The sequence below is a fragment of the Antechinus flavipes genome, chromosome 1 (assembly GCF_016432865.1).
Source record: "Antechinus flavipes isolate AdamAnt ecotype Samford, QLD, Australia chromosome 1, AdamAnt_v2, whole genome shotgun sequence".
Lineage (NCBI taxonomy): Eukaryota > Metazoa > Chordata > Mammalia > Dasyuromorphia > Dasyuridae > Antechinus > Antechinus flavipes.
The window spans coordinates 468,093,225-468,119,975 of NC_067398.1; the positions used below are offsets into that span (position 1 = coordinate 468,093,225).

The 26,751-nt window shown below is 34.2% G+C and overlaps 1 protein-coding gene across 1 annotated transcript; it reads left to right on the plus strand.

Annotated features, from left to right (window-relative positions):
• The first annotated feature begins 264 nt into the window (after nt 1-264).
• LOC127543850 (epidermal retinol dehydrogenase 2-like) lies at nt 265-24,817 on the plus strand. Its single transcript, XM_051970171.1, has 7 exons — nt 265-348; nt 8,186-8,532; nt 11,504-11,635; nt 13,372-13,471; nt 15,891-16,035; nt 20,106-20,231; nt 23,292-24,817. Exons 2-7 carry the CDS (start codon nt 8,212-8,214, stop codon nt 23,383-23,385), a joined length of 918 nt encoding a protein of 305 aa, XP_051826131.1. The 5' UTR covers nt 265-348; nt 8,186-8,211; the 3' UTR covers nt 23,386-24,817.
• Nucleotides 24,818-26,751: the final 1,934 nt, after the last annotated feature.

The following is a 26,751-nucleotide window of genomic DNA, read 5'->3' on the forward strand; positions in this document are numbered from 1 at the left end:
CCACCCAAAGAACCAAATTGCTTGTTTTCAAAGCTCCTTGGGGTGAGGGGGGAGAGAGAGCAAGAAGAAGGAAGAGGGAGAGAGATGGGGACGCAGGGGATGCTAAAAAGAAGTTTTTGGCAGTTCAGACGGTGCGCGCCCTCTACTGCTAGCCCAGCCTGGGGAACTCACATGACCAATAGTTCCTAAATCCAAGACCAACAACTTTAGGGCGCCGATTCCTGGGCAACGTTCCAAAGCTAAAGCGCAAGCGCAGGGCGTCACAGCTTGGGGTGTATACAGTCTGAGCTTTTGCTTCCACTGGGAGGGCTTCGGGAACAGTGCGTCCAGAACTTCCAAGAGCTGCAAGTAAGTAGCATTAAGTGGATGTGGTGGAGAAGGTAATGAGCAGCCGAGATTAGCTTCTCTTGAATTGTGTGCGGTGTATTTGTAGACTAATGATCTTAATGCCTCTATTCGGCTAATTTGGGGTTTCTGGACTGGGGGAAGAACTCTTTGATCATATGCAAGGAAGAAATCGAGAAGGGGAAGGGAAAGAACAGAAGGGGGAAATTCTTATTCTGCTTTTTCTTCTACAAATCTGAAGTTTTTCACTTCAGGGATCTTCGATTAGATTCTCAAAGCTTCTTGGATTAAAGACAGTATGGGAGTTTCCCAGTCCTCCAAACTTTTAGTTTTGCTAGTTATGCCGGTTTCAGAATCGCTGTTTGCTGAAAATGTCACCTAAGCATTTTGAGTGAAAGCAGAAATAACCAGGAGTTAATTTAGTGAGTGTGTCAGGGAGATGTAGCTAAATAAGTGACGAGAAATAAACTTCAGTAATGTGGAGATGCTAGTCTTTAAACTTCAGTGCTACACACACATACACCTCCCTTGTATATCTTCTTTAATTTTGAAAGCTTATACTACTTTCCCTACAGTTTAGTCTAGGTGGAGGCAACAAAGGAATTTTGCAGAGAAAGATTTCCCAACTAAGATGACCTTAAAGAAAAAAAAAAATCTCCCTGTGCTGCAGATGGGCAGAATGAGTTGAAAATACTATCTTTGAAATGAGTTCTTTGTTTCCCCAAATTTTCTTCTCTATCCCCTACCTACATACCTAATATCTCCTTCACTCACAGAATGTGTGGCTTGGAGCCTGAATTTTCTTTTCTTTTTTAATTTCTTTTCTTGTTTGTTTTCTTTTTCATTTAACAAGCATTTATTTTCCCTCCCTTCTTACTTCTCCCTTCTTCAGATCTCCCCCTTTTTCTTCCTTTCTTTGTGTCCCCATCTACTATTCCATTCTCTTATGGCTTTCTACAAAGGTGCTTTGAGGGATTGTAAATCATCCACTAATTATGATAGCAAAATAGTTGAAAATTTGGCAAAGAACCCTGTTCTATTCCTAACCAGAGCATACAGAGTAACGAATGGGGATGGAGAGTAACTTGATAAAGGTGAAATTTCAATGGACAAATAGCTGAGATCTAGTTTTAAGGAAGTCAATTTTGGGGCCTGTGTTCCTTTTGTAAAATGAGAGGATTTATTCAAAAAGTGTTGCCCCAATCTGCACTTAGATGCCATCATATAATTGGGGGGAATATAAATATATAAAAAAATTAAAGAATATTGTGGGACAAAAAGAAAGAAAATTAAGTATTAAACCCATACTTTGTACCACATCTGCATCACACTAGTTTGCTAGGTTCTGTGATTATAAAGACAAAATCAGGACAATCCCCACCCCGAAGTAGCTTGTATTTTATTGGAGGAGTACAGTATATATTAGTAAGGAAGAGATTACACTGATAACTGGGAGGAAATGAAAAACACTTCTAGAAAAAAGCATTGAACTGTCTTAGAAGAAGATAGGAATCTTAAGAGGCAAAGTTTGGAGGGAGAACATTCCAAACATGCAGAAGAGTTTGCAAAAAACACAGAATTAGGATATGCTAGGTCATATTTGGAGACTCAACAACAAGCATTTGTTGAGCACCTACTAGATGCTAGTCTCTGTAAATTCAAAATCAGACCTTGCCCTTGAGGAGCATCAATTCAGGAGAGTAAATATATGTATATATAAGTAGATAAAAAAAATCAAAGTGCCCATGAAAGGCTTCATGTATAGTGGTCCTCAAATTTTTGTTCTCAATATCTCTATCCTATTAAAAATGATTGAGGATCTGTCCAAAGAATTTTTGTTTATGTGGGTTATAGTTATGAATATTGATAACATTAAAAATAAAAACAAATTATGAATTTGTAGACTCTCTGAAAGGATTTCAGAGATTCCTCAGGATGCTCTGGACCAGACTTTGAGAACCACTGATGAATGTATCACTTAAACTGAATCTTGAAGGAAGCTAGGGATTCTAAGAGGCAAAAGTGCAACAATGAATCTCAAGCTTGGGACACTAACAAGGAAAAGGGCCGGAGACAAGAGATAGAGAGTATAAGAAACAGTAAGGCAGTTTTGTGTGTGCATGAATGGGAATAATGTGTGCTGGAAAGATAGGTTGGATCCAGGTTGTAAAAGACTTTAAACACCTAACAGAGCAGTTCCTAACCAAACCAGAGGAGTTTCTCATTTATCCTGTAAGCAATAAGGAACCCTGAAGCTTCTTGAGCAAAAGACTGAGAGACAGGATTGTATCTCTAATTTGCCTACACCCAGATGAACAGATCTTAAAGATGCTGAGATGATAGCAATGAACTCTACTCTCTTTCTTTTCAAGCTTCCCAAGTATATTGCTACATCCCACTCAGATACACAAAGACAATAATCAAGATTTCCTGAAAATAGTGACGAAATAAGTGAGTCCCACTGTTCTCCTTCTACCTACTTCTTATATTAGAGGCTATTTCTATCTATTGCCTTCTGGATGCCCAAAAATCACCCTTCGTTCCCCAGGACACTTTAGCCATCCCAGCCTCGTGGAAGCAACATTTGAAGATCTCTATACTAGTAATTGCTAATTCAATGGTAGCTAGGTGGAACAGTGGATGGAATGCCTGGCCATCTCATTTTCCTGAGTTCAAATCTGGCCTCAGATGTGTACTAGCTGTGTAAGCTTGGCAAATCACTTAATCCTATTTGTCTCAGTTTCCTCATCTATAAAATGAGCTGGAAGAAAAAAAATGGCAAACCATTCCAATATCTCTGTGAGCCAAATAGGCTCACAAAGAATTAGGCATGATTGAAAAGACTAAACAATTCCCAGTACATCTCAACCAGGGATTAGAAAAGCATCTGAAAATGTGTGGAAGTTTGTAAAACTAATAGCAGTCAGTCAACAAACATTTATTAAGTTCTTGCTATATGAAATTCTACTATGAAAATGTAACATGGATCCTTTCATTTTTGTGTTCTAACTCATCAACTACTTCATAGTAATACATGAAGACACTGCAACAAGAAGTGAACATCCTATTAAAAAAAAAAAAACAGTATAATTTTCTGCAAACTACATTGTGGTAATAAAGTTTAGTTACCAATTTGGAGCTAAACATCTTTTGACCTGTAACTTCTGATTTCATGTGTACAAGGCACTATGGCGTGGGAACTGTCTCCACCAGGACATGTCATAGCATGCATTTATATATTTCCAGGGTTTCCTGGAAGTAATGGGAGGTTAAATGATATATAGAGAGTAGACAAATAGCAAGTATGTGTCTGAGATAAAATTTGAAAGCTAGCTAACCCTTTATCCATTCCACCATTTTGCCCTCTTTTGAAGCAACAATTAATCATTATTAATAGTAGTTAAATCCCTTTCTTGCATTATATCTGATTTAATTCTCAAAGCCTGCCATATAATATGCAAATTCAATGATAGATTATTTTAGTCTAAATCAATTTTATTACTTTCACAGAAGGTTCTCTGACTTGTTTCATGCTGTCTTGTGAAATCTTCCTGAAATTTATTCCCAAAGACTAGTTCTTTAGGGGAAAAAAGCAATTATAGCCTATACTTTTGTTTCTTCTAGATGATTTATAGAGTGATTAATATTACTAATACCAAAAGATCTATAAAGAACCTCTATTGTTTTACATTTACTCATTCTCAAAAGTATCATTCTCTATAGTTTTGGGTTTCCTATTTTTGAGTCATTTACCTGTCCAAATTAGCCCCTACAATTTCATGTTAATTTGACTTGCATTAATTATAGGTGTATAGCCTTGTCAAAAAACATTTGTAAAAACTTAAATTACTATTCAGTAATTTACCATTACCCTGCTCCTAAGAAAATGTGATACCCCTTCAGAAAAAAAAAAAAGGAAAATATGACTTGATAATGTACTTGCATTAAATCTTGATTATTCTGTGATTCTTTCAATAATTGACTTTTTCTCATCTTAAAATACATTTTTGAGCATACCTCACTCGAGAGACATTCTTTATTGAATTATTACATTTTCACATTTTATTTTAGTTTATACAGAAAACATATTTCATATACAGTAAAAACCACTCAATTCAATGTAAAGGAATTGTTTTGTTTTTAATTTTAAGAAATGCAATTATGTTACTTTCAGGCACGTACAAATAAGGGAAATTCTAAAAAGTATACCTGAACCTGTTCTTGTTTGGTGTTAAAGGGGGAGGGAAAGAAGTTTAATGTCATTAGCAGCAGCATTCCTATAGGCTCTAAGATACCAAAATTCTTTAAATAAGTTGTTTTTCCCTTATGTTGGTAGAAGATGTTCCTTGGAATTTTGTTTGTCTATCACAGGATCTGAAGGAATTTCAGAAGGCTACTACAGGCATTCTTTCTATATCACTTTTGATAGATGGTCCATCTAGAGGGACTTTTAGAGGGAGTCTATTATACTTTTGAGTATCTTCAATTGTTAGGAATTTTAAAAATAATTTTGAAAACCTAAATTTGCCTCTTTGGAATATACACCTACACACTTAGACATTATTCATTCTACATCCAGAATCCTGAAGCAATATAGTATTCTTATCAATTTAATTTTCTTCCTCATTGAAACTTATTCTTTTATTGAAATTATTTCATATTAGTTCTTATTGGCAATACATTCCCCAATTGGTAATAGCACACATTCCTGCGTTAGTAGAATGTATCTACTCTTAGAGTCAACATTTGCTTCAAACCTCAGCATTGCCTGGCTATTTGACTTTAGGCAAGTCATTACCGTCTGTTATTATGAATAAGTATATTAGTTAGGTGACTCCTCTTTTGTCTCTTATCTTCTTTTCTCCCTTGATTTCTATGTGCTGTTCTTCCACTATTTCCATACTCTCCTTTTTCTCCTGTCCTTTCCTTTCTTCTTCTTTCCTCTCCTTGCCAAAAATATTCAATCAGGAAGCAAATGATCACTAAGCACTTAGCATGAACTAGACACTATGGCTAGAAATGCAAAGACAGAAAGTCCCATCTATCAAAGATTCTACATTCTTATGGGTGAGACAACCTGTAAATCACTAGTCACATGTAAGTTCTAAATGGAGGAAATGGAAGATTCATACTCTGAACTTGATTTTTTTTTCACTCATTCTCAAGACTATCCTATGACAAATGTGTTATTTGTGGATCCCAATTAGTTGGGTCCCAGGTAATTGAAATTTCTCTCAAATTTCATTGGCAAATTCTTTCTGTGCTCTTTTAGAGTGGGAAAAAGAAAAGAAGGAAAGAATGGAAGATCCCTCAAATTACTGAAGAAAAGATTGTGGCTGAAAAATAGAGTTTGAGAAATTAAATTCCTGTTGACAGGGGCAGGTATTTATAAGACTTCATAATGAGGTCCTTTTTATTAGAAAATAATCTAAGAAAGAAACAGAAATGAACAATGAAACAATAAACAAGTAAAAAACAAAAGTAGAAGAAAGGTATAGCACTGGAGATAAAGGAAGAGAGGATGCTAAGTTTAAAGGATAGAAAAGTAAATCCCCATAAAGGCATAAATATTAGAAAGGTGATAGAATATCTAAGGTCAGACAGAAATTTTGATAGTTAACCCAAGCTGAATATATTGTAAAGAAATCATCCGGAAATGTTGGGCTAAAGTTTTGACAAAAAATCAAAACTACTTATGTTTCCTGATAACTGGTAATAACCTCTTGTGAATGTCCTACCTAGAAGCCATGGAGTAGTGGATAGAGATTTGGAGTCAGTATGGCCTGAGTGCAGACACTTGAGTTCAGATACATTGGTGTGACACTGTGAAACTTACTTAAAGTCTCTGAACCTCAGTCTCCTTAAAAGTGTTTAGCACAGTGCCTGGCACATAATAGACATTTATTAAATGTTTATTGATTGAGTGAGTGGAAGCACAAAAAATAAGTAAGCCTGAAACATCCTGAAAGGCAAAATATTAAGTTTCTGATTATTTAAAATTTTTGCTAATATTGAAAGGAATATTTGATGATTCATTCAACTCCCCTTTAGCAAGAACTATGTACAAAGTATTGTATTAGGCACTGAAAAATAAAAAAGATAGTTTAAAACCTAGTAACAAACTATATTTATGTGGATGAAAATAGCTCATATGGTATATATGGAAATCAGCACTTGAGTAAACAATCATGTGCTAGATAAAGGTTAATTTTAAATGGGTAGTGACCATACTCAGGACTAAAGAAAGAAAAAGAAAGCAATCTCCAAAAGTATATTCTATGTGAGTTGGGGGAAACTAATGAGTAACACTTTTTAATTCTTTAAGAAAATAATTTTACATATTTTAATACCAAAATAATTTTACACCATGGCATATAGGTCATTAGTTTGTGCTAAATCAAGTCATCTGTGTACACAGAAGATTAAGTGCCTCCTATAATTCTCCCTAGAGTGAGCAACTTTCTCACCTAGAACATAGGAATGCCTTACTCAAATCTGACTGATCCAACTCAAACTCAAAGAGAAAATTTTTTTTAAGCTTGGGAATTTTCACATATTTTCTGGAGATTACAAATTTCTACATTCCACACTTTTCTGGAGATATGAGTAGGTTATAGATATAGTGCATCATTGAAGTGAAGTCCCTTTATAAAGTTTATACTGTGAATTAGTAGCCTCATTGTATGTATAAAATTAATGCAAAAAGCTATAGAGATCTTGAAAATCTATTTCAGCTCTGCTTTTAAAAGGGGACAGAAGAAAGGAGAATGTACAACTTAGTGAAGCATACCAGCTCAGTCCTTTTGACTTCAGCAAAAATATCTATCAACTTTTTTTCTGAATAACCTGCTCCATTCTGAAACAAATTTACTATGCTCATTTATAAATATTAAATGTATGGTGTTAAATAAGTTTTATGTAAATTTTTGTTACATGACATTGTTTTCCCTTTGAGCTACTTTCCTTATTCCTCAAATTTGCCACTTTATAATAATATGCCCAACTCCAAAGAAAGTTGGGACAATATTAAAGCACTCTCAATGCTTTAATGATACATAATGACCGTTTCTCCCCTTAACCTATGCCTAGCCCCAGCCCTGCAACAATTCTAAACCTCAATTGTTCCTACCCCATCTCCAAGAGTACTTTTTAATATATTTCTATTGGACCATATTCTCCAAGAAAGACTAAAACTAAAGACTTAGTTATTGTCATTAGCTACAAAGAGGGTAAAAGTCAGACATAATTTTGTTCAGAGAGGTTGACCAATTAAACTTAATTAATTTCTCAGTGGTTCATGTGCTTCTGCTCTTCATTTCCATCATGAATCCTCAAATTTCTGATTTGGAAAAGGACCTCAGCAGTTTTTCAATACCTAAGTAAGAATCCCTCCTGATGTTGTTCAGTCATATCCAATTCTGTGACCCAATTTGGGGTTTTCTTGGGATAGATACTGAAATGGTTTGCCATTTACTTATCCAGCCTACACATGAGGAAAGAGGGGCACATAGAGTTAAATGACTTCTCAAGATGACACAGCTAATGGCTGAGGCCAGATTTGAGCTCAGGAAGATGCCTCTTCCTAACTCCAGGCCCAGCATTAATAATTACAGGTTACCTCAGGGCTTCTCTTCTTCTAGATAAATATCACTAGTTACTTCACCGACTATATAAATAGCATAATTTCCTAATCCTTCATCATTCTGGCCACTCTCCTTTGGAAACTTTACAATGTGCCCACTCTGTCAATGTCTTTTCCAAAATGTCACACTCAGTTCCAGTTTATCAATCAATGGCTTTCCTAAAATATGATGCCCAGTAAATTCATCTCTCTTTGTAGGTATTTGCTGAAATATCTCTTCTAAAATGAAAGCCATGGTGGATCTGCTCACTTTTTGTGGCAAATTTACATGTGGCTTTTTGGAGGCTTTGTTTTACTTCATAGTTCCAAGGCCAAAGAAAAATGTTGAAGGTGAAATAGTCCTTATAACAGGAGCTGGAAGTGGAATTGGACGATTATTAGCCTTAAGATTTGCCCGTCTTAAAGTTATCCTCGTTCTCTGGGATATCAACTCAGAAAGCAACCAAGAAACTTGTGAATTGGCCAAAAAAACTGGTGCATCAAAAGTGTATACATATACCTGTAATTGTGGTGAAAGGCAAGATATCTACCGAGTGGCAGATCAGGTAAGTACCGTATATTGATCAGTTTCTTTATCTAATAAAATTCTATCAACCACCCAGCCTTTGAGTTAATGATTTACTCAAAATTTGCATTTAGATAGTTCTCTATAATGTAGTCATCTATTTTGGCAAACATTAAGTGTTTATTATATGTGAGGCACTTATATAGTCATCCCTTCCACATAAGACTTTCCTCCATCATGTTATATCTCAGGTCAGCATAAGAAATTAAATGGGAAGTTTTGGGGAATTTTGCAGAAGTTGCAAACAACATGCAAAAGCCAGCAGACAACATGGAAAAGATTTAGAAATTCAGAAATGCATAAAATATATGTAGAGTATTATATAATATAAACATCTTTTATCTTTTAATAGCATAATAATTCAGACTTCTCTGGTATGAAAGAAATAACAAAAAATTTACTAGGATTTTTCAGATTATGGGGGTGTTACACCTCTAACCCTGAATATGTAGAAAGGATAATTGTATGAGGTGATGGGTATACAGTTAGATAACGAATGATACAAGCGATGTCCTCAACTTATAGCTAATTCATATTTATTATCCTTCTGCCTTTAGTTTCTAAAATTATTTAAATTGTTTTGTTACCACATGGGTGTTAATATCTTTCATCAAATCTGAATAATTCTTTTAGTCAAAAATCTCCTAAACCAATTTTATTTCTAGACAAGTCATTTACAGGAAAGGAGAATATCCCTGTAGACCAGGGCCATAATTAGGAAAGCACTTTGCTCTCTTCCTTTCTCATAGTTCCATTTATCATCACCCTATACCTTCCTCCTGTATACCCAGTTATAATTCAAAGAGCAAAGCTGGGTGAAATGTTATTTTACTAATCACATGGGTGCTCAGTTATAGTGAAAAGAAAAGAAGCTAACAGGACATAATTCCAGCTGTGCAAGATCTCTTCTTTCCAATCCTATGCTGGACTTTTTTGCTACTTCCATTTCCAGTGAGAAGAAACCAAGTAGCTAATTGGTCCCATTGCTATTTAAGTTTTGTCTTTAATTCAAATGGTTAGTTTTATATTATATATAGTCAAATTTAACTATAGAGCTCAGTACAGTACCTAACACATATATAGTGCTTAATGCAGGTTCTTTGACTAACTAAATATAGATCAGGATTAAACATCTATCTGCAAGGCACTTGAATTTTATCGGCAACATTTTTTCCAACTGTCCTTAAAAATTTAGCTGTTTCTGCTTTGTGTGTCTCCTAGACTTTTGGTCATACTGGAAATCAGAGGTTTGAACAATGGATGTATGACACTATTGATGATAACCTATATATTCTTGATTCACATATAAATACTACCACTATTCAGATGTATTACAGACCTGGCATAAGTTGTAAGGTTTGGGGTTTTTGTAATATTTCTTATTTTACTTTATGTATTCAAAATTATATTGATGCTTTGCTTAGATTAAATATAACACAGTTCTTTTTATTTTTTTTAAACACACATTCGTTTCTTCTTTGGAACCTAGGAAAAAATCAGCTATATTTTTACATCAATTGTCTATTTAAACATGTCTCTTCCTCCCATCGCCATGCTCTCCCTGGGCAATTGATTATGTTGTCCTATATATAGGACCTTATAATTTTAGCCAGTTGAGAGCTTTTTACATTCTAACATAAATTTCTCTGCCATCTTTATCATGCTCATTTGATAATCATGTCTTCTTTTTCTTCATCCAAGTTATTCATAAAAATGGTGAACACAATAAAGCCCTGTGACCAAGCACTAGAGATTTGCCTCCAGGCTAACATCAGTTCATTAATCAAAACTCTTTTAAAATGATCGTTTAACTAGTTACAAATTTACCTAAACTATTATCTAGAAGAATTTTATAATTATGTTCCTTTCTAAAATCCAATTATTTTATATCCATAAGCTTTTCCCTCTTCTCTCAATATAGTTAATATACCAAAAAGGAATTTAGGTTAGTTTGGAACGATTTCTTCATAGAGAAGCCAATATAGTTAGTGATGATTGATTCCCTTTCTGTGTGCTTATGAATCATAAATCTGATTTTCAAGTCTAAAATTTTTATCGAGATGATTGTGAAGGTTGTGCATTGATCTACTTTTTAGAATTGATCATTTATTTCTTTCTGGAAAGTAAGAATATTTTCCCTTGTCCCATTTTCTAAAATTTTAACCATTCCCCACCAATTCCTCAAAGATTACTTAAAATATCTCTTCAATGGATTCCTTTTTTGTCCTGGGTTGCTACCTCTTGTATTTGAGTACTACAAAATTCCTGCAGCACAAAAGTAGAGAGAGATCTTTCACGGTTTTTTTTTTAAACAGACTCTTTTCTAAGTAATATTTCAAAGATCTATGATTTTACCTATATGATTACTCCTTCTACCAATGTAGGCTTCTAGCATGGTTCAGTGAAGAGAAAAGTAGTTATGGAATCAGAAGATGAGTTCATATTCAGTTTCTGATGATTACTACATGTGACCTTAAGACATCTTAGGCTTCAATTTGCTCTAAAATGAAGGGATTAGATTAGATAGCTTCTGAGAATCCTCCCAGATCAAGTTCTAAGACCTTGTGAAACTATGAATTCCATCTCCAATGCCATAGTAAATGTTTTCATGAGTTACTATAAACAGAAAAATTCATCTGCTAGTAGCCACTCTCTTGATACTGAGACTCTGGATTCAACTAAACTAGTTCTTAGACAGCATGTCTCTTATCCACTATGGGGCCTATACTCAGGACTTTTCAGGTTTAGAAGGATCTGCCAGAGAGTTCATGCTCCAGATAATAACCTTTAAAAACCAGAGTCACCTCAAATCCATGATAAAACATCAAAATAAGAATTGAGTGGAGGGCATTCAATTCTATTCTACTTCACTAGATAATGAAATCATAAAAGACTAAGAAAATGAAACTCATTTTATAACAAATTGCTTCTTTCTGTTTTCTCCTCTCCAGGTTAAAAAAGAAGTTGGTGATGTCACCATTCTTATTAATAATGCTGGAGTTGTAACAGGAAAAGATTTTCTTGAGATTCCAGATGAATGTGTGGAAAGATCATTTGACGTGAACTCTAAAGCACATATCTGGGTGATTTTCTTCATGTTCTCACTTTTTACAAAATTATCTTAGTATTCAAGCTCCCTTTTGTAAATTAGATTAGTCAGGCTCTTTTAAACAAATAATGATTTGTTTTCTGGCATTTGGAAATAGCTTCAAAACTTTTTGAAGATGGCATAACTTTTCAAATTAAGGATTGGTTCTAAACTATAGAATTACCTCATCTCAGGTACCATTTAAACCTCTTTGAGTTTTTTTTTTTAATGTTTTTTTTTTTTTAACCAGAACTATGATTTCACTGGTATAGAGAACTTGTAGTGACAAAATATTATTCTGTTACTCCAAATGCTTTACTAACCTATGTTTTACAATTTGTAAAACCCACTGGGGCAGTGGGAGAGTAAGTCATTTAATTGGGGCTATATAATCAGAGTGTGTCAGAGGTAGGACTTGGATCCAGTCAAAGGTAATTGTCCTATCCTTTATAAAGCTGGGTGATAGCTTTGGTCTTAGATCAGGATGACCTCAGACTCTTCTTAACTGCATGACTCTGGACAACTTATTTAACCACATTCATCCTCAATTTTCTCATCAGTAAAATAATAACACTGCTTACTTTACAAGATTGTTCTAAAGCTCAAATGAGATTAAAGAGAAAAGGGGGAGTGAGACAGAGAGACAAAGACAGAGTGACAGAAAGAGACACAGAGACAGAGAGAGAATATGAATCTAGTATTTTATAAACCCTTAACCAATAAGAATAATAAATCATATCTGCATGGCACTTTATAGTTTTCACAGGGTTTTCCCATATTATCTGAGATTTTTTTTCTGGTTCCCCCACTTCTTCCCATCTTTCAAGTCTCTGTTCATCTGGATAATACTATAGTACAACAGATAAGTATCATAGAAAGAACTCTGGAGTCAAGAAACAATCATAAAATATACCATGATTTTAGGCAAATTATATAACCTTTTTCAACCTCAGTTTCCTCATCTATAACAATAAGAAGTTTAGACTAAATGATCTCTAAGATTCCTTTTTTAAGATTCCTTCTCTTCTAAGATTTCATTTTAAAGTTGCCCTCTTTATATCATTTCCTAAACCATATCATCTTATTGTCGTTAAGACTCAATTCAGGCAATCCCTGCCAGAAAACCCTCTCACTATGTAACCAGTTTGAAATGTCACTTTATTATAATTTAAACATCCAAATTATTTGTGTGATAGCTTTATGAGGGAAACTAACTTATTTGCAGACTGAGCCTGCCCAAGTATAGAGAACAGATTAATTTTTTTTCAGTGCATTAACTTGCTGAACTAAAAATGAAAACTTATTGTTAAAGTTCATATATCTATATCATTAGCTCAATTATTTCTGGATATGATATCTTCAATTTGATTTAAAAATAGGTAGCATTTCTCATTTTTAGGTCTTAAACAAATTTTTTTCTCTGTACTTTTGTTAAATTCTCTTTTCTCAGTTTGCTAATGGGGTGATCCATTTGTGTGTTTATACATATGTACATATATTATGTATTTTTAATACATGCTTATGTGAATCCATAAGCATACTTGTTTTCTAGTTGTTCTTAATGATAAATTCTTCTATGGAAAAGACTGTAATTTGATCTATACTTTGTAAATTCAGGAACATCTTTTGATACTTTTTTTCATTTTTAGCATAATAGAAATATAACCAACTAAAGGAAAAGGAATACTATGTTTAAACATTTATGATATTTTATTTTATCTTGCCTCACAGACTTACAAAGCCTTCCTTCCTAGTATGATTGCTAATAACCATGGGCACTTGGTGTGCATTTCAAGTTCAGCTGGATTAGTTGGTGTAAGTAGGTTATCAGGTAAGTATTATATAGATTTAAACAACCAATATTAAGTAATATTTTGTCTTGCAGTGTCTTTTACAAACTTTAACTTAGTTGCATAATAGCCTTGTGTAAATATTGACCTAATTTCACAAGGAAAGCAAATTAAGAAATGTAATTAATGGCAAAATGGGAATTAGAAATCTATTCCTAGTTCTTCAAGCTTTCAACTGGCAAATACCATTAGATATGTTTGTACAAAATTGAAATGTATAACTTAGATTAATCTTTATCCTCTCACATGATTCCCTTGACAAGAAACCAATATATAATCTACACTGCTTTTGTTTTCCCAATGTGAAATTTCCTAATGATTATAACCATCCAAAAATGGCACTGAGTACTCTTCACTAAAGGTTTTCAAGCAAAAGCCAGATAACTACTTGTCAAATGTATGGCAAAAGTGAATCTTGTTCAAGAACAGCTTGAATTACAAAGCTTTAGGGTGGCCTTTCAGACTGAGATTCTGTCAGTTTCTTATCAGTCTCCAGAGATCTGTTTATAACTATTAACAGACTGTATATGTGAAGATCTGTTGGGAAATATGTTTTGTTTTGTTTGTTTAATGAGCTATATAAGTTTATCGGAACCATAATATCTTCCTTTCTCCCTTCCCTTAAATAAATTAACACATAACCTCACAAGAAATAAACAAATGAGCTCTTGAATATTAAACTGTATTTATATCATAGAATAAATATTAATCTAAAATTTCAGTGGTCCCTTATTGTAATAAGGATGACAGGAATCCCCTATCTCGAGTAGCCTAATAATCACTGCTCTATTATGAATGTGTACCAAATCTTCCAGGAGCCTCAAAGAAGTATGTCTCTGCTTCAGGCCTACCTGAAAAAGCAGAGGTTCTTAGCCTTGTGTGTGCCATAGACCCCATTAGCCATCTGGTAAATCCTGTGGATCCCTTCTCATAAAAATGTTTTTAAATGCATGAAATAATATGCATGGGATTACAAAAGAAAGCAATTATATTAAAATGGAGTTATCAACCAAGTTAAGTGATTCCTTAAAATCTACATACAGGTCCATGGGCCTGATCCTCTGACGTAAGAGGAAGAAGAATAAAGGAGAAAGGATCCCTCCTATCACTAAGGCACCCTTCCAAATATACCATATCATTGTGCACAAGTTTCAGTAAACTATTATTGATTCTGTAGCTATACCAATGATAAATTATCAAATAACTTAATACCTGTAGAACTATAATTCCATCACCTATAATGCATTCCTGTATTGTTTTATTCTAGTACAGTCATAATGAGATTTTTTCAACTCTTCCACACTACCAAAAATGTCACTATTTTAAACAAGCATTCAATGACCATCTCCCACTACTTTCCTGCTAGCTGCTCTTCATCCTCTCTCTTATCACATATCTCTTCTCTGGCTAAACTCCAGTTGCTGATAATCCTTTTGCACCAATCCATCTATTCACATCTCTTCTGCTATATTCTATAAGCAAAACCATTCCCTTGTCACTCTAGAAGTGCAGCATTTTGAAAAGCTATGAAAACTACCTTAGCTGTTCTCTTTGTAATCTGTCCCATCAATTGAATTGATATTTCACATATTTATAACAAAGGGAAACATGACAATAGGAAAGAATGTTGGAGCATCGTGGATAATCCATTCTGCAAAAGAAATGAGAGATGCTATGGCTTGTAAACAACAAGGTGACTAAGAGCCAGGAAGGTTTAAATCTTGCCCCTACTAGAGACTGCCTTTGCTACTCTGGGGAAGTGACTTTTCTGGTGTAAGGCCCCTTTTGGGGATTGTTCATCCACTTTTGGTAGCCACCTTCACTCAACTCTCACTTGTAGTCCCAAGAAACTATTAAATGTGCAAGAGTAAAATCCTCTTGGCAGACAGGTTGAACTACGTTGAGGGTAACTGACAGGCCTCAAACCCATCAGTGAGTTAGGGGAATGTCTATCCCCAACCATGTGAATACATCATGGTCATCTATTGCATCTTGACTTTTGTCTTGCCACTATACTTCAATGACTCTGGAAGAGAGAATAAAGTTGAAGACTTTGTTCAACTCTGCCTCACTTAAATCCAATTCATGTTCAAGGCAGCTACCTCATGATGTCATTGTTGCTCTTCACAAATTAAGATCAAACAACAGCAGCAGCTCTAGGTAACTCTAAGTTTATGTATTGTAGAGGAGATGCTTGACAACAGTGGTAGAAGGACTTCATTCACCTGGAAGTTCTTTATATCTATGAAATCACAGGTCCAATTTCTATCTCTTACAAAACATTTTAGAAGGTCATCAAGCCAAGTCAAGCCAAGAGTATTTAACATTTAAAGTGAGCTTTTATTTTATACATTTAAAATGTTCTTCTAAGTACATTTGTGTTGGGTTTTCTTTTCACAGAATATTGTGCAAGTAAATTTGCAGCCTTTGGATTTGCTGAATCCATGTTTTTAGAAACATTTGCCCAAGGAAACACTGGGATTAAAACAACCATTGTTTGCCCATTTTTTATAAAAACTGGAATGTTTGAAGGTTGTTCTACTGGGTAAGTATTTTCATTTTAAAGGAAATGTGTAATAAAATGTTATCAGTTCTTAATTTTATGAATGAGGAGCATTGGCCTAGAAATGTTTCTCCTTCATTCTTAGCCTCTCTTTTCTCCTTTACTAATTCTGGTTTTATATATGTTTAGTGATGGCTTAGAGATGCTTTGAGATACTTAATGGCATGGAAAAACCTGAAGGGAATTTGACTTTTGTCCCATTTTCTTTTCTCCCTCCCTTTCTCCCTTCTTTCCTTTCCTCCTTCCTTCCATTTTCCTTCTTCCTTTCCTTCCTTCCTTCCTCCCTCCCTTCCTTCTTTCTTTCCTTCCTTTTAATCTTAATGTTCACTATGAGTCAAGTAGCCTGCCAAAAAAAAACTAATGTGTTAACTTCTAGAAAAAGAAAGGCAGTATTTCTATGATACTCTGCACTGACTTCTATTTGTATTTTTATTTTGTCCTGAATGTCATTAATATAGGAGGTTCCAAGCAGGAAAGTCCCTCTGTTAATGCCAATTGACAATGGTTTTTACAAGTTATGGTCTTAAAAAGTACATTGAGACATTAAGCCATCAAGGGACATACACAGAGCCATAAAACAAGTATATTTCAGAAATCAATGTTTTGAATTTAGGTCTTCCTGACTTTAAGGCTGCCTCTCTGTGCACTAGTTATTGTGCAAAATTCTAGGTGCTATATTTTATGATGGACTTCAATAAATTGGAATTAATCTATATACTATAATTAGGATCATAATATCATGGATCTAGAGCAGAAAGAGACCTTCAAAGTCATCTAGTCCAACTTTCTTATTTTGTAGATGAGGAAAATAAAGCACAAAGAGAGGTGACTTGCCCAGTATCATACAAGTAATAAGCAAAGGAAATGAGTTTGGAACCCAGATCCTCTGAATCCAAAGCCAGAGAGCTTTTTCTCCTCTAGAGATGAAGATCCATTGAAGGCACTAGAGAAGATTAGCCTTGAAACAATGTCAAAGGAGACATGACATCTATCTTTGAAGTACTGTCATATCAAAATAAAACAAATTACATATTCTGCAAAGTTCCAGAGGGCAATACTAGTGAATGTGTGGAAGTCATAAAGTGATTTAAGCTCAATATGAAAAAGAATTCTCTAGCTATTAAAACTTTCCAATAATGGAAATGGCTGCCCTGTGAGATTGTGAATTCCCTCACTGCAAGTTTTCAAAGGGCAACTAGAGGAAGATCTGTCGAGGATATTACAACTAGAGGAAGATCTGTCGAGGATATTACAGAAATGACTCATGCATAGAGTAAGAAGCTACAATGGACCTATCAGTTCCTTCCATCTCTAAGATTATGACTATCTATGAAATTTAATGTTTAAACCTTAGAGAAGAAGCTTTCAACTATCAACTATCCATTGGGACTTCTGTAATTCTTGTAACTTCATTTACTTTCTTTTTTTTCTGTACTCAAAAAAAAATTTTTAATGTACTTTATTTTTTTTATTTCTTTTTTCTACTTCCCACTCCAACAGTGTCCCAATACACAGACACACACACACACACACACACACACACACACACACACACACACACGAAAAAAAAAAGAAAAACATTTAGAACAGTATATATAGCCAAGCAAAACAAATTCTTATATTGTCCATGGAGAAAAAAAATCTTCTTCTGTACTATCACATCTCTATCAGGAGGTCGTTAGCATGTTTCATAATCTATCTTCTGGAATCATTGATCAGTTCCCAATTGCTTTAAAGGTTTTGTTTTTTTCTTTACTATTACTGTTGCTATATAAATTGTTCTACTGGTTCTGCTCACTTCATTCTTCTACAATTCCCAGATTTGTCTGAAACCATTCTTTTCATCATGTCTTGTGGCACAATAATATTCCATAACACTCATATGCCATAATTTGTTCAGACATTTCCCAATTTAGAGACATGTCCTTAGTTTCTAGTTCTTTGCCACTGCAGAAAGACCTGTTACAAATATTTCAGTTCATATTTTCATTGAACTTTCATAGAATTCCATCCCCTTATTTCCATCTCAGTATTCCACCCTACCTTTTACTTTTTACTCCCACCCACAAGAATACTTTTCTCTCTCTTCACCCTCTCACTTAGAGATGCCATTCTCTCCTATGTAGTTCAATTATCATCTTTCTGCAGATGTTTCCAGGTCTATATATTCAGTGTGAATATCTGTCCCAAAGTCTAGTCTTATATCACTAACTGCCTATTTTGAACTAGATACCTTAAAGGCATCTCAAACTCAACATAAATCACTATTTTTTATTCCTTCATTCTTCCTCTAATTTATACCATTTCTATTTCAGTCAAGTACACCACCATTCTTCCTGTTACCTTAGCCTACAAACTCAGAATGATCCCTAATTACTCATTTCCTCTGTTTCTATAGATCATCAAGCCACTTACCAAGTCTTTGCAGTTCCATTTTCACATCTTCCATCACTATCTCCTTAATTTAAAGCTACCACTTTACTTCAGATTTTCATTGATGATCCCTGAGATGATTACAGTCACTCCTTAATTGGTTTCCCTTTCTGGTCTCTGCTTTCTCTAACCCATCCTCCAGATAGCTGCTGCAGTGATATTTCTAAAGTATAGGCCTGACAACAATAACTATTGATAATATTTTGCATTTGCTCGTCTTTGTACATGTTATTTCCTCCCTCCCCCAATAGAATTAAACTCTTTTATTTTGTCCCTGCATATCCAGCATTTAGCCAGTTGTTGGCATGTATAATTTGTGTTCGTAAATGCTTATTAAATGAACTTGATAAGAATAACATAAATATTCAATTGTCAGGTCCATAAAAGTACTAGGCACCTCTTTCAGTTAATAATTTTAGCCATCTCTGAGTTAAAGAATCTGGTTTACTGACTTAATTCTGTTTTTATTTTCTAATTTCCCAAGATCTGGCTATTGACCTAGAATTTTTATTTTTCCATTTCAAATTCTGCTTTATCATATTTTTTGTTGAGAATAAACAAAGAAATGGAAGAAATGGGGACATCCATTTACTAACAAACATTTACAAAGTATTTACTATATGCCAAATATTATTCCAAGTGCCTTCTCTCAAGAGGTTTATACTTTATCAGGAAGATAATATATACATATACAAAATAAATGCAAGTTAATTTGGGGGAAAGTTTCTAGCAGCTGGAGGAGTGGTATCTAGCAAGGCATCTTTTAGGAGATAGCACTTAATCTGAAATTTGAAAGTAATTAGGGATTCTAAAAAATAGCAATAAGAAGAAAATAGGTTCTAGGCAGGGGAAAGGACTAAGTAATAGGTATGGAGAAAGACTCATCTTCCTGAGTTCAAATCTGGCCTAAGGTACACAGCTGTGTGATCCCGGGAAAGTCATTTAATCCTGTTTGTCTTCATTCTTCATCTGTAAAACGATCTGGAGAATGAAGTGACAAATCCTAAATGGAATCATGAAGATTTAAACACAACTAAAAACAATTAAATAGCAACAATAAATACTGAGTGTCAAGTTGTGAGAATGAAAAGATCATTTTGACTAGACTTTAACAGCTATAGAAAGAAGTTATATATTATAAGCTTAGGAATGTAATTTGGAGTGAGATTATAATCTTTAAATGGTCATTTAAAATTAAATTGAACTCTTTAAATACCAAACAGAAGTTTATATTTGATCCTAGGAGCAATAGAGAACTACTTGACATTAACGAATAGGGGAGTGATATGGTCAGATCAGAGTTTTAGGGATATCACCGTGGCAACTGTATAAAAGATAAATTTAAAAGGGGAGAGACTTGGAGCAAATATTAAGTGATGTTGGCTAAATCACTTAACTATTGTTGTTCTAAGAATCAAATGAGATAATATTTGTAAAGCACTTAGCACAGTACCTGGAACATAGCAAGCACTATATAAATGCTAGTTTTTATTATTGCTGTTGTTATTGTTAGTTTATTAACAAGGATTCTTTTCTTAATCTAACATAAAAAGCAGTTTGTCTCTAAACTATCATTAGTGATTCTTGTGTTAGACTAAATTGTTGTTTCTGTTTTCCAGAAATCCTTTACTGTTGCCAATTCTAGAGCCAGACTATGTAGTCAATAAGATAATTAATGCAATTCTAGAAGAACAAGTTTACCTGTTTTTACCACGATTTTTATACTTTATATTATTTTTAAAAAGGTAAGCCTATCTCTGTTTTCCTCTTTTTATATCTTTAATTCTGCTAATATATCACTTGCCCACTTCATGTTTGCATTGTACTGGTAATAAGAGTTACCAAATATTAGGGCTTGTCAATAAGATCCACTAATGCAATGCTTTTTATTATTAATATTTTTTGTATTAAGCACAAGAGGTTTTGCCTATGGGCAAGGGGTTTGTGCAATAACAATCCATTTCCTCCAGGATGGTAGCTGGAACTTTCTCTTCCATAGCTGCTCAGTGTTTCAGTATCATGGAGGTAGACTAAGGGTTAAATGATAAAAGGTGATTGATCCATTGACACACAGCAATGAAGTTTCCAAAGGAGTCATTTTCTGTCAAACAATGACGACAGACAAGTTAAAATGCAAATTAGATATTGGGTCCTGAGTAAATTATTAAGTATCCCTTAAATTTTCTCAAGAGCATCTGCCTTAAAAGGAGCTATGTTCTCTAGGATTTCTGAGATAAATAATAGCATAGATACTTAGAGAATGACATGTAAAGGAAAAAATGATTAAGAACTTGAAATTCTAAACAGATAAGTTTCTCTTCTTCAAATATAATTACCTTTTAAGGCATCTAGAAAGCTAAAAGACTTGTACTCATTCCTTTCCTCCTTAGATTTGTCTATTGAAGGACTAACAACTACAGTTTGGCACTTTCCTTAAACCTAGGGCTTCTTAAACTTTTTTCACTCATGACCTCTTTTTGCCTAAGAAATCTTTACATGACCCCAGGTATATAGGCATATAAAATAAGTATACAAGTCACATATTTACTGAATTTTGTAACCACATTCAGTTATGAGATTCCATATGGGATTGCAAACCACAGTTTAAAAAGCTGAACCTTAAAGGATGTCAATAAAGTCTATTAATGAAATGAATTTTATTATTTTTATTATTTCTAGTATTAAGAATAAAAGTACATAAGATCATAGACTGAAGCATAGAAGGGATTTAATAAGTCATCTTTTTTCAATATACCTATTTCATAATGAGGAAACTGAGGCCATATAGTTTAATTAACTTGGCCAAAGTCAGCCAGGTTGTAAGTAGTATAGTGGGGATTCAAACTCAGCTTTTATAATTTCAAATTCAGAAGTTTTCCTATATTACTGTTTCCTTAATTTTTTGCCCTCAATTTTTGTTTTTGTAGAACCATCAAATACACAGTAGCAATAGTCTAAACAGTTGTTCTACAAACATGTAGAAGTTGAACAACTACCATCTTTGGAGTTCTTTTTGAAGGGAATTACAATTGATTGTTTCTGTCTCTGTACCTTCAAATGTTACATATTGCTGAGAAAGCCAGCTACCATAATAATAATGATAGTAGTAATATATCCTATCTGAAGTATTTTGGTTCATAAAACATCTTATAAGCATTTCCCTTTGTTCCCAAAAACAATGACTTACACTGGATAGATCAGTTTTATCCATCTCCATTTTAGAGATGCTAAAACTGAATTTTTGAGCTATTATGGCTTGCCAATGGTTATACAGCTTGTGACTAGTAGACCTGAAACTTTCTCTAAGTCATTGTTCTTTCTACCATATGAAACATCCATTCTTGGTTTGACCTATTCTTCTTTTTAATTTGTTTGCCCCAAATACTTATAAAGACAATTTTAACACTTTTTTTAAAGTTTTGAGTTCCAAATTCTGTCCTCTCTCTCTCCTTCCTCCTCACTGACATGGTAAGCAATTTAATATAAATTATATGTGTATAATCATGTAACACATTTCCATATTAGTCATTTTATACAAAAAAAAAACTAAAAGAAAAAGGGGGCGAAAGGAAAGGAGAGAATGGAAACATGGAGGGAAAGAGGGAAGTGAGAGGAAAAGAAAGGAGTCTTTCTGCCCTGCACTCTTTCCTTAATTAGTTTCCTTTCTATTTGTGTTTGTGAAAGGAGTTATTTATACTGACCAAGTAGTTCAATGATTTTTCTTGCCTTCTTAGAATTTAGAAGAATTTTTATTGGTAATAATTTAGATAAACCAAATTTTTCTTTAAAAGTTGTATAAGGAAAATAGAATTGGTGTCTTTTTTTTTCTTTTCCTTTTAGATGTACCTCTCTGTGAGTATATTTAAAATATATCTATTGACCTTAAAGCAAGTTGTGCTTTGAAAAAATAACCTGTAGCTCCATTCCCTGTGACCACCAGATGGTGTAGTCATGCATAGTGAGAGTGAAAAGAGGGATTCAAGGCACAAACATAAAGATACAGGTCTCATTAAAACAGCTTAATGAATGGTGTGGTATACTGAGATTTTGTAATAATAATATTAGAATTAGTAATAGTTGCTTTTAATTTCACAAAGTGTTTCACATGCATTAATTCATTTGAAACTCCTAAGAAGCACACGGCCTTATGAAGTAAATATTTACTCATATTATTGCCTCATCTTACAGAGAAGGAAAATGAATTTCTGAGAGATCTTTACATCTTGTGCATGATCACATCTTTAATGAGTGTCAAAGGTGGGACTCCTGACTTCAAGTGTAGAACTCTATGAACTATATTGTAATACAGCCTCTGACTTATAACACAATGACTGGCTTGGCTTGTTATTTTTGTTCTTGTTGAGTAGTTTCAATCATGCCCAACTCTTCATGGCCCCATTTAGTGTTGTCTTGGCAAAGATACTGGAATGTTTTGCCATTTCCTTTTCCAACATGTTTTTACAGACAAGGAAACTGAGGCAAACAGAGATAAGTGACTTGCCCAGGGTCATAAAACTAATAAGTGTCTGAGGATGGATTTTGATTCATTTCAAGTCCAGCACTCTATCTACTGTACCATTATCTGCCTGATGGCCTGACCTACTAATCCAGAAATCCCTGGTAGATCTGAGATATGTGAGAAGACCAGTTCTAAGAAGCTCCCCAGAGAGAAATTTCACAATATGTATGTGCCTGAATTAAAGCAAAGTAGGAGTTCAGAAAATGGCATTTATATTCATCTGATTTGATTAAAAGTATCATGTTGAGGTATAACAAGAAATTTTTTCTTTATATATCCCTTTTAGCTTTTTACCAACCAAGTCAGGATTGGCTGTGTGTGAATACATGAAAATCTTTGATGTAATGAATAAGTTCCAAGGACGAGTAAAGAAGGACTGAAAACCAAACTCTAAAGAAGATATAAGTAATTCAAATCCAGTGCTGCCAAATATTTATTATTTCAATGAATAAATGACTAATGCTATTTGACACAATTTCTGAACACTTATGAAATACACATGTACTACTTAGGCTAATACTTAATTTTACCTAATCATTCTACTCCCTACCCATCCTGAAATATATGTGTATGCTATATGAGATTTTTTTCTATTCTAGGAATGGGTTGATATTCTTCTTTTCAAAGATCTAAGCCCAATCTTGATATGCCACTTGTACTCTGTTTTGGGGAGGAAGGAGAGAAAGAGGATATCAGATAGATATCAGATAGTCTATTCTTAGTGATTCTTTCCCTCACCCCAATGTTTGAGTGACTTGAAGGAGGATTCCATATGAACCAGGCTGCATCTGGCTACAGTGGGGTTAGCTAAGATCCAAAATGTATTTATATAAGTGACACCATGCTTGCTCCCCTAACCACTTTTTCTTTTTCAGCATGCTTAACCTAGTACTTTTTGAAACAGAGAAAGATGGTCTTTCATTTTCTCCTCCTAAAACAGTAACACAAGGATACCATCTATTTGCTCATCACTATAACCTAGTCACCTGAGGTACCAAATGGGACAGCTAAATTTCAGATATGTCCAACCTATTCAAAGCTACCTCACATTATATACATTTGCATAATTTTAGAAAGGTCTCTTAGGCAAAAATACCTTTCATTCGTTTAGAGAAACTACCTCCCACCCCAGAAATAGACCTCACAATAAGTTTCAGGCCTTTCTATAGGGCAGTTTCAGAATAGTTTCTTTTTTACTATTTTAAAATGATCCCAAATTATTCTGTGGCATTTAGTTTAGTATTTAAGCTACTAGATCAATCTAGTGTTTGTAATTTAAAATTTACTAAAATTTTTACAGATAATAAAAAAATTTGTATACATAATCTTCAATAGTGTTATGCTATCCAATTGATTGTATTTTTATGCCAGTTTGAAACTGCTCTTCATCTCTACAAAACTCTTTACCATTAGGAAAACTTTACAACTCAGCTATTTATTGATGGCATCTTCAAGACAAACTATGGAAGACCTATTTTAAGTTCCTTCCATTCCTTTCCCCTGCCCTGATATTTTTGGTAGAAAGAAATAAAGAATATCCTAGAAGATCCTTAGTAAAATGCTAAGATTTGAAAATCAATGGTCCTCCATCAGTGGTATGGAAGTATTTGGATGATTAGGAAGTAAATTGTTCCCTGCCTGTGATTTGTTAAGCCTTAGTCTTTTGCAACTTGTATAACTAACCTTTATCTTCATTTACTTGTATTTTTCTCTGTCTATCATCTCCTCTTCATTGTGTTCATTGTGTAACTTGAGATCTTGATTAATAACTGTTGAGAATCTGAGAAAATAAAGGTAATATACAATACAAAATAGGGAGGGGTCTCTTTTGTGCCAAAAACATAAAAAAGTGTTTTATTTCATAAGAAACCTTCAGTCATTCACTCAAGAAACGTTTTCTAAGTGCCTTATTTTTGCCAAGTATTAAGCTAGATGCTAGAGAGACAAGGTCATTTTCAATCATGTCTAACTCTTCAAGACTCCATTGGGATTTTCTTGGCAAAGATACTGGAGTGATTTGCCATTTCCTTCTCCAACTCATTTTGTAAAAGAGGAAACAGGCAAATAGAATTAAGTGACTTGCCCAGGATCACACTGCTAATAAGAGTCTGAAGATAGATTTAAAGTCAGGAATATGAGTCTTCCTGACTCCATGGACCACCATGATTCTGTCTACTGCACCATCCAGCTGCCCAGAACAAACAATATTATAGTGTAAAACAACAACAACAACAAAAATCAGTTGCCCTTTCCAAAAAATAATGTGGGGGTGGGCTGACTAATGTTCCAATTTCTTCAGTTGCAAACTTAATTAAAAACAAACCATAATATCACTCCTATATTACAGTCATTTATTATGCTACTCTTAGGACCTATTTATTTAGTTAAGGAATGAAGGCAGAAACTAAAGAAATGGAAGCTAACAAAAGGCTAGGGAACATAGTAGGCATCCACTACATCATAGCACAGCTTACAACAATTATTTCTAATTAGAATTGCTGTAACAAAATCGCACAATTCAATTGCAGCTTCACAGTGCCTATAAAATTGTCTAAACAAATTCAGATCCTACTTTAGAAAGCTCATATTCAAAAGTGAAAGACCACATGTCACATAGAAAGATTGACCAAATCATAAATATTGAGGTAATTTAGTGCCACTGACTATCAAATGAACTTGGCTTATGTTTTGCATTTTCCATCCACGGGCTCATTCAAAATGAGAAGGGATAACACTTATACACATACACCACACTTCCCAGAAGGGAATAAGGCAATGGGAGTCAAGAGTAAAACTTCCTACTTAAGTAACACCTTTTCTAGTTCCTAAGTATGTATCATCAGCAGACATTGTCCTTTCCTTCCAGGACCACACCATCCAGTGGTGACAGAAAAAGCAAGATACTTTCTTCCTGATATAGTATTATTGATTGTAGGTGAGAAACTGAAGAGAAATGATATGTTTGGTTTGGTTTTTTATTTTTTCCACGTCAAAGACAGGCCCCCAAAAAAACCACATGGAAAACTTGTCAGCAATCCGCTTTTCATTTCCCCAGAGTCTAGCACCAGCATGCTATCTGGCACTGAGAGGACCTCATTCTGAAAATTGGAGAGAGTGTGGATGGACAAAAGTTGCAGAGAGTTAGAGCCTGAGAGAGTGAAGACCATGTATCAGAAGGACAGAAAAGCAGAGGAATGATAAGGGACAGCAAAAAGTTCTTTGAAAATGATAATTTCCTTTCCCACAGAATGGGAATTCTATAAGCATACATGCTGTAGATAAATCTGAGTACAGCAAATAGACAGGCAGTTTAAGTCTTTTCCAGCATTTTCTGGGCATTTCCAGCCAAATAATAGAAAAGGATTTCCCTAAGCTGAGCTAATTTGTCCCAATCATTAGAGAAGGAAAAGAAGATGGATATTTATTCCCAAACTTGCATTCTTTAAAAAAAAAAAAAAAAAGTAGTCCTCTTTAAAAAATTAGTAGCAGGGAGGGGGGAGTGAATAATAATTGCATATGAAAGATAATTTAGCCTTATTTCTTGGCTCATAAATGCTGCCATCCTGGGTAAAAGAAGTGATCCTTCCAGTCTACTATTCTGTTTTTGACAGAATATTCTGGAGGAATATTTTGTGGAAGATTATGATCTATCATGCACAGCTAAGTGGGTGAGTCATGTTCCTGAATTAAAATCTAGTTTCAAACACTAGCCACATGACTCTGGGCAAGTCATTTAACCCTGTTTG